At 42.2% G+C, this 13,318-nt stretch overlaps 1 protein-coding gene across 1 annotated transcript; it reads left to right on the top strand.

Moving 5' to 3' along the window:
- The first annotated feature begins 7,096 nt into the window (after positions 1-7,096).
- LOC144384528 (cytochrome P450 2K1-like) lies at positions 7,097-11,968 on the top strand. Its single transcript, XM_078083759.1, has 9 exons — positions 7,097-7,351; positions 8,395-8,557; positions 9,375-9,530; positions 9,609-9,769; positions 9,916-10,095; positions 10,187-10,328; positions 10,800-10,984; positions 11,084-11,225; positions 11,303-11,968. Exons 1-9 carry the CDS (start codon positions 7,160-7,162, stop codon positions 11,488-11,490), a joined length of 1,509 nt encoding a protein of 502 aa, XP_077939885.1. The 5' UTR covers positions 7,097-7,159; the 3' UTR covers positions 11,491-11,968.
- Positions 11,969-13,318: the final 1,350 nt, after the last annotated feature.

Raw genomic sequence — 13,318 nt, 5'->3', positions numbered from 1 at the left:
TGGCCAGTACAGGGATTGTAATTGTATTATATAGTGAATCAAAGAGAATCAAAGGTGGGGGAATTAGGAAGGTAAATGGAATGGAATGTGGGGAGGAACTGATGGAAGTGGGCCTGTGTGCATCCCGCTGACGTGGTTTGGTGAGGAAAGTTGTGCTTTAGTCATTGGGATCCACTGTAGTGGTTTTAGACCCAAATTCCAATGAGCAAGACAATATGATGTATCTAACCACCAAAATATGAGCATTTAACTCCAGCTCACATCCCAAAATACATAACATTACATTACATGTCATTTAGCAGACGCTTTTATCCAAAGCAACTTACATTGGACTTTAAACCCATGGCTTTTTTCACATTTTGCCTGGGGAGCAATTAGGGGTTAGGTGTCTTGCTCAGGGACATTTCGACATGGAACATGGGGCAGCCTGGAATCGAACCACCAACCTTGTGCTCACACCTTCTCTAACCCAATGCGCCACGACGACCCCCAACATAACATACACTATTATGACAGAGTCAAATTGGGAGAGTTTGAAGAAGAGATTGAGCTCAGTAATGACAACAGCAGATATAACCAACAACTCGGGATGGAATCCAGTTATTTGAAAACTTTTCCATGGTTTCTGATAAAGGGACAATTCAAAACAATATTGTTTAATCTGATACCAACCCGCATTACATAGAATATAAGGCTTCTCAAAACACTGTGTGTGACCATCATTGGTTGGCTATTAAAAACGAATAGAAATAATGTGACGCTTGAATAAACTGTGTTCATTGTTCCCAGCCATAGTGCATAGATTTCAACAGATTACAGATTCTAAACTCTAAACGAAAGTAATTATGAAGTCCATTTTTTGTGTTAAGAGTGAGGATCATCATTGCCATCTAGAAAGGAGATTTGTTTCCAAAATAATTGGATCCACCTCCATTGTAAATTAGACACACCAGACTGACTAAATGAGTGATATTTGACACAGAGGTACCCAGAAGGTACAGTGGGTCATGAGTGGTCAAATTGAGGAAAACCGGTTGTAGATTAAATTACAGCTCTTAGACTTTCACCCTGTCAGTTCAGGTCATGACATTTATTCAACCCAGGGCTGTTGACACGCTTCAGATTAAGTATTATTTGAAGCAGATTCAACGGGGAAGTGTACTCTTTATTTTATGAACTGTACTGCACATTTTATTCTAGTTTAATTAATAATTGTGAAAAAACGTTTAAATTCCTACATGTAACAATTTGCTCTACTTCGTGGATAGATAAAATTATAAGAGTCCGTATTGTAAATTAATCTGTACCAAATAGATGTTAACGTTAGCCGAGCTAGATAACAGCTAGCACAGCTTCATGAAGGTTTGAAGAGCTCACCTTGTCAAGAGTGTCGATTGATTAAATAATTATCACATCCCAATATGTAATATTCCAAAGTGGCTCTAAAAAAATCATATCCGAGCCTTAATGGTCACAGAACACTCCGTGGTATCTGACAGCCTCTACTTTCCTTCCACTTTGACAATATTGATCTCTTGAGTGGTGAGAGTCCATCACTGGCTGGATAGTGTCAGGATCTCCAATCCCCCCGAGTTGGTTGATGAGAAGAATTGCAGCATGTTGATCAATTAAAGTCAAAAAGTTAACATTTATTTAGAAGAGAAAAAGATTACATGAGCAATTCTCCACAGATATCTGGCTCTAACTATTGCTTGCAAGCAGGAGGTCAAACACACCAGCACGTATCTCAGCGCTCGGCGTAATGACATCTCCGAGCAGTGAAAACGTTGAGTTTTTATACACATGTGAAGAACATTCTCCGTGCCAGTTACGAGAAGCTACAAAGCAGGTTGAGATAAGAACCCAGGTGAAGCTGCGGGTAGCACACACACACAAGATCCTCCTCAATGGCCGCTGCAAATCATTATTAATTGACAAAGAGCAAAAACGTGGATCCGGGACTTTCGTACCGAATAAGATATGAACCAAGGCCATGAACAGAAGTCCTTTGTTTTGAAGCTTCTACGAGATCGAGTTAACCGCTCTCCCTTCTCAGTGCGCAGTTGCAAAGCAACATTTTGTATCATGCTGCTCCTTGCACTTCAGGGTCAAATACAGGACACTTGAGACACGGCCTTAGCACAAAACAATGTTATAATATATTTTACCAGTACATGCATCTCACAATTCCCCCTTTTGATCTCTTCAGAGATCACCCCAGCTACTGGAGAACGTCTGCCGGATCAGCCTCCTCATCTTGCCTCCTTTCCAGGCCGATAACGGGATTGTGTCTTGTTCTTGGTTTTTTTTGCTAAACTAATGCGGAGAATTGAGAAAGATAGAACAGAGGAGAGGATAGTTATACACTTATTCTTGGTCTTCTTGGTTGTAGACAGTCGACACAGATCACCATGCTCTGGGTGTCTGTCGGTCAACTGCCCGTTAAGAGTGCGTTTGGGGACCCTCCGGTGCCCGTTGCCGCCTCTTTCTCCTGATCCTTCAGGACGTCCTGGAGAGTGCGAGCTGGTTCCTCTGCAGTGGCACACTGGCTCCAGTGGTACCAGGTATTACCTTTCCCTCTCAGCCTCGCTGCATGTGAAGTTCTCTCCTCCACCTGGTATGGTCCTGTCCACCGCGGCTCCGACCACTTTCTCTTAATGACCCTCAGGAGGACCCAGGCTTCCGTGGGGGGGTTGTGGGTGTTCTGATCCCCTGTTTTGTCTCGCACCTGGTCCGCAAAATCTGAAACAAGAGCTCGTAGATCGTTCTTGTTTATTTGTGTGTGTGTGTGTGTGTGTTTTTGTGTCTGTGAGCATGTGTCTGAGAGTTAGTTTAAACAATAAGTAAAATATAGCTATTGTCGGATAGAACCCCAAATTGTGAATTCAGACCCAAAAATGTACTTTTATTTGTCTCTTTCTCTTCTTCACCTCCATCCTCCAGTGCTTTAATTTCACTGCTCTACCCGGCACTGAATTTAACTTAATTCCAATCATGAATCAGTAATAAAGAAGAATATCTTTTGATTGTGTATTAAGGCCTGATAAAATAGAGAACAGGCCTCCACATGGGCCGGGAGTCATATTATTTGGCACGTAATTTCACAACGCGTTCTTGTGACTGGTTGGAAATGAGGGCACATTTCCGGTTTGCATTTGTGAGTCATTCTGCGTGCATTTGCAATTATTGAGACTGATGTGACCTCATGAAAACTGTGCAGACACTCATTTAACCCAGCTCAGTGAACAGGATTGTTCTGCTCACCTACTTGATTGACATCTTGCTCAAGCTTGATTTAATCAACATCTAGCGTGGATCAACTTTTTCGAACTTATAGAGTTGATTAACTTAATTCTTATCAACCGTCTAGATTTTTAGGAGCCGGGAAACACTGAGGAACTTACAAAAAGCAATTAACCATTGATTAATGCACAACTCAACAAAAACTAATGCTCAAAATCGTCAGCCTTCGTCAATGGTCATGTTTATAATCTTTTCAAATTAAACTCGCGTCTTTACAGGAAGTTAGGCGTGGGAAACAAATGCACATCAATATTTAAACATGCGTTGACGTTAACATGACTGAATGAACATTTCTCTTTGTTGGGGGGGAATTGTTGAGCCTGGTAGGATGAGGCTCTCAGGAATGTGACCTTTTATGTGAGCCTGTGACCTAAGGCAGTCAGGGTGAGATAAGACACATTGGAACCTATACGTGTCCTGACTGACCTTATAAATGTTATTGATTGACTGGGTCCCATTAAGGGAGGGTCTGAATGGAGAAAGAACCATCTGCCCCTTTTCAGCTGAATTGTAGTCATTTGACTTCTGTCTGTACTTACAACTTGTGTTGAAGATTTCTGTATTCTTCATGATTTGTCTTCATTCTAGTTAGTAATAAATAGTTAATCACAAACGTGTTAGATACTTTAGATTTCTCACAAGGGCTAAATCCACAATTTCCACCACACTCTTCACTACTTAGTAGGGCTGTCGAACGAATATTCTAAATTCGAATATATATTATAGTTGTTAAAAACACAATTTTGAATGAGAAAATTAATATTCGAATGTAAAATAAACAACAACAACAACAGCGGCAGCGACCGTCGGCTTTGCGGGCGGGCGCGCGCCTGACTACTAACTGTATAGTAGAGAAAGAGAGAGATTTTTTTTAGATTTTTGAAAAACCTTTATTTTCTTTTAAAACGCACAAACATGTCACATACACGACAACGCTGAAAAATTCAAAAGCTTGAGCTGCCCGTCGATTTGGACGCTGGCTCCACTCCTCAGTCGTTCCCCACCAGCATCTCCTCTTGCGTCAGCCGGCCAGGAACCTCCTCCACCGGATGGACGCCGCTCTCAGTCCACAGAAGCACCTTCGCTTCCCCTGTTTATCTTCAGGAGGATCTTCCCCATGCGGAAGACTTCCTGCTGGGTGTATCTCCCACTACCCTTTTTGCTCACACCGTTCCGAGCAGTGCGAGAGAACTTCTCTAGGTCAGAAAAATACTCCTCCATGTCCACCCCCTTCATGTTCTTTGTTACCTTTAGGAAGAGCTTCACTCTCCCCACCCCGTACCTGCTGGTCACTGTCCCACCAGAAGAGGCGCTGTCAGTGGAATCCCAGTCAGCAGAGGACCCGGGTTCACCCGCTTTCCCTCTTGTTCTCCTTCTGTTTTCTGACCCTTTCTTGGCTCGAGAGGCTCCTCCGCTGCTCCTCGTCTTCCTTCTCTTCAGAGGGGCTTTACGTTCCTCCTCCTCCCCCTCCATGTCGTCGGCGCTGTTTTCAGACCGCATTTCCTCAGCACGTGTCTCCTGACTTTTTTCCAGCTCCTCCTGCCCTTCCTCACCCCCCAGAACCACCTGTTGAACCCCACTCACACCTTCCCTTCTCTCTTGGCTGAGCTGTCGGACACCACCTGTCTCTTCATTCACCCCCACACTCACCTGGCCCACCTGTTGGGCCTCAATCAGCCCCTCAGTCACTCTGTCGCCCCCCTGGCAGGCCGTCTGGACTCCACCACACCCCCCCATCTTCTCCCCTCTCACACACCTCACTCTCCCAATGGACTTCACTTGTCCCCTCCCCATACAGTCTTGTCCCTTCCTGGCCCCCATCACTCGCCTCCCCAACCTGCTGGATCCCACCAGTCCCCTGCTGTCCGTTCTCAGCCGCCTGCTTGATCCCACCTGTCTCTTCCTGTGCCTCCTTTCCCTCCTGTTGTACCCCACTTGTCTTCTCCTGTCTTCCCTGACCGTCCCGATCCTCCACACCTCGTTCTTCTGCACTCTCGGCAGAGTCCTTTCCCGGACATGTTCTGGCGAGATGTCCTTTCCTGCCACACCTGAAACAATTCATATTGTCAGAAGTGGCAAACACCACATACACAAAGTCCTCCACTTCGACTCCAAACATCAGGTTGAGCTCCTTGGTCTTGTCGTTGAGGACCATGAGGAGTTGCCTTTTGTGTGACACCACGTGTCTCAGCAGCGGGGACTTGCACCCCGAAGAGACCTTCTTTACGGGAGACACCACCTTCCCGTGCTTTGACAGCTCCTTGACCAGAGCCTCGTCCCCGATGAACGGGGGGACGTTCGACACCGTCACTCTCACCGCCGGCGTGGAGAGAGGCAGAACGGGCACGAGCGCGCCGTGCACCGCAATCCCGCTGACCACCACCGCGTCCGCTTTTTCCACACTGTCGAGGAAGATGACCACCGCGTTGTTCATGCGCGCTGCGGACTTCACGCTGCGGTGGCCCACCAGCTTCCCCACGGCCAGACTGCAGTCCTCCACCGAGTACGAGGGGCTTAGCGCGATCCTCACGCCGTGCTTCCGCGTCAGCCTGCCGAAATCCATGGCGGCGTGCAGCACGCCGTCCTGCAAACTCCGAAACGCTGCAGATACATTCAAAGTGCACATTCCCACAACGCGTACACAACGTTGACTTTAGCTGCCAATTATTTGCGAAAAACCGACATGAAACACGCTAACGCTAGAGAGACGCGAGAGAGAGAGAGAGAGAGAGAGAGAGAGAGAGAGAGAGAAAGCTGCGGTTTTGGCCATTAGTTCATTTACTTATTTTTTATGTAGATAATTTGTTGTTAAATATGTTTAAACTTAAATAAATTACCTATAAAAGTAGTTACGTCTCGTTGTATCAATTTTTCCTGTTATTGACGTGTGTAATGCGCAACCAGATATTTGAATATGTTCGAATATATGTGTTTCTTAAAGGAAATAATGTATATATATATATATGTATATATATATATACTAAACGTTAATTTTGTTACTAGCTCTCACTTGAAATGTACGTGCCCCGTGTTTCCTCATTAACTAACTGGCTTTTTAAACTATGCAGTTGCTCTGACTAATGACACATTGTTTTTTTCACGGTGTCCGTTGATGTAAAGCTTAGTGCATTACTATCAGGTGCCAAGTAACACTGAGTAACCGTCCTTATTTGAGGAGTTTCCACTTTGTACTTGTCAAAATTACTCAGTGTGGTAAATTGTGAATACAAACCTAGACTGGGCAGTGCATATATAGATTAACTCATGCATAATTGATTGACCTGTGTAACTGTTGATTATTCTCAAGTATTGTGCTTTCATCAAGGGTTTACTTTGATTGCTGTTGATAATCACCTCATGTATCAGTACACCTTGAATGTTCACCGTTGACGTCATATATCCTTCTTTAAACGAATGCGTCTAAAATTAAAAAAAACAATCCTTAAAATTATGCACATTTAATAGTGTGTATTTTCTTTAATTAAACGATTTTGATCCCTATGATTTTAACTAATTAATGAGGAAATTTGCGCGAAAACTGAAATAAATATAAATATGTATACAATATATATATATATATATATATATATATATATATATATATATATATATATATATATATATATATATATATATATATATCCCTTTTTGGGCTAGCAGCCAGACTCAAAGGTCACAGCTTCAAGCTAATGTAAACCTAGTAGGTCTGCTGACCTGTAATCCAATCAATTGCACAGTTGAAGATTGACTAGCCAGCTCGGGGGATATATAGGTTGATGTGTCAAGCCACATCAGGACAAAGCTTCAGCCTAACACTCTAACGTCTCTTTGTTGCAAGTGTGGCTTACTGGCTGTGATGGAAAACCTTTTTCTGCAGCTTAACAGTACAACTATTCTACTGGGAACTGTTGGGATCCTACTTCTCCTGTATGTATTTTTGACCAACTTTGATCATAAGAGAAAGGAGCCTCCGGGACCGAGACCACTGCCCCTGTTTGGCAATTTGCTGCAGCTAAATCTGAAGTCATTTCACATGACACTTTATGAGGTAAGCAAGCAATATTAAATTGGCTATGTAATGTATAACTGCTGTTGAAAGTGAGGAATCGCCCTTGGATTTAGGATTTAGGATTTTTTTCCATTTCAACATTTATAAAAAATTTAAAAGCTCAGTAACTTAATGTGTCACCAGGGGGACATTGTGGTTTCTGTAAATTATTGGTTTTGCATTTTAGCATGGCTTGCTTTTACATTTTAGCGTGGCTTGTTTTTTTACATATTAACCCACCTTTCAGTAAACTACATGCACCTGGAGGGACTAATCAATTACAGAGCGGCCTGGCCAGCCACATTACACAATGAAAGGACCTCCCCTCTCCAATTAACACAGCTGCTATAAAGGACACTAAAAACGCCACGGGAAATCAAGCAAGAGGACGGCAGGACAGCGGACAAGCAGACAGGGTGCAACGAGGAGAGTAACGAAACCGACTGGACACCTCACCCAGGAAAGGAACGGAACCGGAAACCAGAAGAAAGGGCAAGACTGATCAGCAGCAGTGGCTGGTCGAATTCTTAAATCCTTTTAGTACTTTGTTCCAGCTGGACTTTTAATATTGTAGTTATTTATGGGTTTTTAGTTAATAATAAAATCCTCCTTTTAAACCACGCTTTTAAGTCTTGTGATCCATGCTGTTCTTCCTCTGGTGAACAAGAACCTGTTTTATGGAGACCTAGACTCCGCAACTTTTCTGGCGTTGCTGGTACCTTTTTTATAAATGTATCTTATTTTTTTGTTAGATTTTAAGTCCCCCGCCTCACAGGGCTGACAAATGAATGTGTTATAACTTTCTTAAATTAAGAGGAAAAAAAACATGCGCCAATACTGATATTGGATATTGGTCCGTTACTGCACATGTATTGGTAACAATTGTCTGATCGGGTGTAGCAGATACCATTAGGTTATTTAATAACAATTGTGCGCATTCATATTCATACAATTATTGTAGTATTTTATTTTACAAAGTAATGTCGTGGCGATGTAACTATCATGTCTTTTTTAATTGCTATGCTGCTTCTTGTGTTTCATAGCTTTCCAAGAAATATGGATCCGTGTTCTCAGTGCATCTTGGACCCCAGAAAGTGGTGGTTCTGGCTGGATACAAGACCGTGAAGCAGGCACTGGTCAACCATGCTGTGGAGTTTGGAGAGAGATATGTCAGTCCAACTGGCCATGACTTAAGTGGTTCACTAAGTAAGTATAACGGAGATGATTTTAGTAATACTCACTCATACTATAAGATGATTTAGGCGGCGCCCAACCTTGATTAAATCACAATGTTGACGTCAGCTCAAAGTATACAGATATTGTTAAGTGATGTAGTTAGTGGACCCAAACGCACGCGCACAGCAGTTCGATTTTTAAACAATGACTTTATTTCCCAAAAGACGTGGGAAGCAGTGGTGTAGTCTACGTGACGCGCAGGTATACGATGGATACACAGAGGGAAAAGTCAAGGATTTCCGTGTAACTAGATGATACGTAACAACATCGTTGTGACAAAATGTTCTAACTGTCATTCATAAATTCACGTCTGAAGGCAGTGACGTCACGCATGCGCGGTCTACCGCGGGAGATGACATAAACTATAGCCGGCAGTCACAGTGTACTCACTACAAAAATATAGACTACACGTGCCTGAGACCAGCCTGGGAACTGGGACGGACTGGCGACGGGCCTGGGGACTGTGACGCCCTCATGCCAGCTACTGGTGATTCCCGGGATGAGCCGTAGCTGGGCCCCCGAGAGAGGGGGGGGGGGGGGAGATACGCTGATAGGGACCCTAGCAGCTGTAATAGAATATCATTTCATTTTTTACAATGGTTGTGGGGACATCTTTATCTGGACAAAGGCAGTAGCAACAGTAGACATGATGGTAGACTAGTAGACCAAGATGTTTGCTCACTGTATTGCAACAGACGCTCTGGACCTCTGAATATTGTAAGTTGATTTTATTTAATATAGTTGGAATAATATCTTGCATTAAAAATTGTTACCATTTTTTCTTTAGGTAATGGAATAGCTTTTGGCAATGGGGAATCGTGGAAAGAAATGAGGCATTTTGCTCTGACCAACCTGAGAGACTTTGGGATGGGCAAGAAAGCAGCAGAGGATAAAATCATTGAGGAGATTCAGTATCTGTTCGAAGTGTTTGATAGACACCAAGGTGACTCGTCTCCTTTATTGCATTATGTCTTTACAAGTATTTCCTATTGGTGTTTTTTTTCATTTTTTTTGTTTATAGGTCAACCCTTCAATACTGGCCAGTCAATGAACTATGCAGTCTCCAACATCATCTGTTCAATTGTCTATGGCAGCAGATTTGAATACAGTGATGAAGAGTTTAGACTCATGGTAGACAGAGTGAATGACAACATTCGGCTTGCAGGTTCTCCTTCAGTAAAGGTAACACTTTGCTTCCTTTCACTAAATAAACTATAAGATGTACCTTTTTGGGGTTATGATGAGAATTACAGACTCATGGGTTCATGGGCATGCATAATATAAAGATAACAAATAACATGCTTAAAATCTCTTTTAAATTCCAACAGTTGTTCGATATGTACCCGTGGTTATTTCAATGGACGAGCAACAGGAAGCGTCTCACAAGGAATGTTGCTGAAAACCGAAATCAAATAAAACTGCTGATCGGACGTCTACAGGAAACCTTGAATGTTCACATGTGCAGAGGATTTGTGGACTCGTTTCTAGCACACAAACAGAAGCTGGAGGTATTAAAATCAATCATGGTATCTTGATAAAAGGTTTAACTCTTAAACGTTTTTCATTATATCTCTATTATTTCTCTTTCCTGTTGATAAGGATTTAAAGATTACGGATTCACACTACAACATGGAGAACCTGGTGTCGACTGTTAGCAACCTCTTTGCGGCTGGTACTGATACGTCAGGAACTACACTGAGATGGGGTCTGTTGCTCATGGCCAAATATCCCCATATTCAAGGTAAGTAATATATATATATATATATATATATATATATATATACAGCTTCGCGGGGAGGCCCTGCTCGATTTAGTTAGTAGGCTACTGCTAGCTACGATCGCAGGAAAATAGTTCTACAGTTTCTCAAGATTGCAACCCTGCCTTTTACTCCCAAACAGTAACATGAAACTACAATTAACTCTAGAATGTTTGGCCAAATGCTAACTTTAGGTTGCTACTACTACCAAAGTGAAATGTTCTATCAGCTGGTCTGACAGTTACACAATACCATTGGTGCAGTAATTATCCACCATGAGAAAAGTATTTGGATGTAGCCATAGCAACGTGTTGTGAACTGTGTTCACTCAAAGGACTTGGTTATTTAGGAGTTTGGTCAAAAAAATTAGGCTTTCTGCAGAATTGGCGAGAAAAGAATGCTTCACTGCTGCTTTGCTTGTAGTCACTGTCTTTTTTTTATTTTGTCATTTCCAGACCAGGTCCAGGAGGAGCTGAGCAGGGTGGTTGGGAACCGTCAGGTGAGGGCAAAGGACCGGATGAACCTGCCCTTCGCTGACGCCGTCATCCATGAGACGCAGAGATTTGCTAATGTACTTCCCGTCACTCTTGCTCACAAGACCAGCACAGATGTGACTTTCCAGGGCTATTTTATAAAAAAGGTAACAGTCTTAAAGCTTATGCTGGATTCTGCATCTAAAAATAATAATTTATACTTCATTTTAAAACATTGTAATCATGATTAACGTGTCTTTCTCAAGGGGACCACCGTGTTTCCTCTAATGACATCGGTTTTGTGGGATGAGAGTGAGTGGGAGACCCCGCGCACCTTTAATCCTGCTCATTTCTTGGACAAGGACGGGAAATTTGTCAAGAGAGACTCCTTGATGCCCTTCGGTGCAGGTTAGTGAGCCAGGCTAACCCTTCTTTCCAATACCAATTTACACTTTTCAGATTGTCTAAAGCCTGTTCTCTCACAGGACGCAGGGCATGTCCTGGAGAAAGTCTGGCCAGGATGGAGCTCTTCCTCTTCTTCACTTCCTTCCTTCAGCGCTTCCGTTTCACTCCTCCACCTGGAGTTAAAGAGGATGATCTGGATCTGACTCCAGTTGTGGGCTTCAACCTCGCCCCTTCACCTCATGAGCTGTGTGCCGTCAGTCGTGAGTGAATTCTAAATGAGTAGATTATTTAAAAAGTAACTACAGCTGCACAATTCAAGCTGTAAGAAAAGCTTTACTCTACTTTGAATAATTTGGCAAAACATCAATGTGTTTGCAAAAGAAGTCACCACAGGGTAGAGATTGCTATTGATTCATTTTACATATTGTATGTTATCTTTATTAATGTATTGACTACTGTATTGCCATGCTCTGCAAGATCACTGATTCTGATTGGCTGTTGGGGGTCCATTCAGCCCTTATAAGGGAAAACCACTAAGTAATTGCAATAAAACTGTAGCTAGAAGAATATTGGCTATTCAAAAAGCTATCCCAGCCGTAATCTAAAAAAAACACTTTTTATCTATTTAGTCTTGTTACATATGTTGTCTATATTGTGTTATGCAATTGATTCAATTTTTCATTTACTGCTGTCACCTATATGCTGTTATTGACTATGACTATTAATAAAATGTGAAACTCTGTAAACTTTTTTCTGGTTCATTGATAATTGTATCACTGTTCCTTTTACTTTAAGATAATAAAGCGAATGAGCTAAATACAATCACATCGTAGGGTTTCAAAGTTGCACTTATGTGGTCAATCCCTCCCAAACATTTCTTATGAATATTATATCAGGTCCTTTAGTTGCCACTTTTCTTTGTTATCTTTGAACACGTCGATCCCGCACCTGTGCTGCCCAGATTCCTTCCAGTGGGATGAGAAGATAAGAACTTTAATAGAAAATTTTAATAATTTGTCTCAATCTTCGTTGATAAGCTTTTTTTTAAAAAAAATGGAATGTGCGTCACGATGGAGGCAGTCATTTTAGAATATTAACAATTGTGGTTTAGTTTTAGAGACCTTACCAAGGCCTTTACATGTATCGACAAACTATTTTTATTTGTCTATTGATTTTCTTTCCACTCCATCAGCTTCTTACCGTCTTGAGATCAGTGAACAATGGTCAAACTATGAAGTAGGTCTCAAAATTGGTCTTACCTCCAAAGTGTCAAATGGTACTTTTCCACGTTAAGAGCAAACAGTAATAGTTAGAATTCAAGCACCGACTAAAACATTGAGATATCATCACAATACACTTGCCCAAATTAATCACAGAAAGTTTCTCTTGAGCCATGAATTCACTACTCTCTCACGTTTGGCTAATTTACAGCTGCACCAATCAAACTGCTAGAAAAGCTATTTTAATACTTTTGATTCATTAGCTGTGAGAAAGTGTGGTCAATTGGCCAGTACAGGGATTGTAATTGTATTATATAGTGAATCAAAGAGAATCAAAGGTGGGGGAATTAGGAAGGTAAATGGAATGGAATGTGGGGAGGAACTGATGGAAGTGGGCCTGTGTGCATCCCGCTGACGTGGTTTGGTGAGGAAAGTTGTGCTTTAGTCATTGGGATCCACTGTAGTGGTTTTAGACCCAAATTCCAATGAGCAAGACAATATGATGTATCTAACCACCAAAATATGAGCATTTAACTCCAGCTCACATCCCAAAATACATAACATTACATTACATGTCATTTAGCAGACGCTTTTATCCAAAGCGACTTACATTACACTTTAAACCCATGGCTTTTTTCACATTTTGCCTGGGGAGCAATTAGGGGTTAGGTGTCTTGCTCAGGGACATTTCGACATGGAACATGGGGCAGCCTGGAATCGAACCACCAACCTTGTGCTCACACCTTCTCTAACCCCTGCGCCACGACGACCCACAACATAACATACACTATTATGACAGAGTCAAATTGGGAGAGTTTGAAGAAGAGATTGAGTGTGCTGACGTGGTTTGGTGAGGAAAGTTGTGCTTTAGTCATT

This window comes from Gasterosteus aculeatus, chromosome 11 (assembly GCF_964276395.1).
Source record: "Gasterosteus aculeatus chromosome 11, fGasAcu3.hap1.1, whole genome shotgun sequence".
NCBI classification, from domain to species: Eukaryota; Metazoa; Chordata; class Actinopteri; order Perciformes; family Gasterosteidae; genus Gasterosteus; species Gasterosteus aculeatus.
This window is presented reverse-complemented; position numbering and strand designations above follow the sequence as displayed.

Excerpts from the sequence above, each read along its gene's own strand:
- LOC144384528 (XM_078083759.1), top strand. The coding sequence starts at position 7,160 with ATGGAAAACCTTTTTCTGCAGCTTAACAGTACAACTATTCTACTGGGA. Across the intron at positions 9,770-9,915 it reads CAGGTTCTCCTTCAGTAAAG|TTGTTCGATATGTACCCGTG; the intron begins GTAACACTTTGC and ends AAATTCCAACAG. Across the intron at positions 10,096-10,186 it reads CACACAAACAGAAGCTGGAG|GATTTAAAGATTACGGATTC; the intron begins GTATTAAAATCA and ends CCTGTTGATAAG.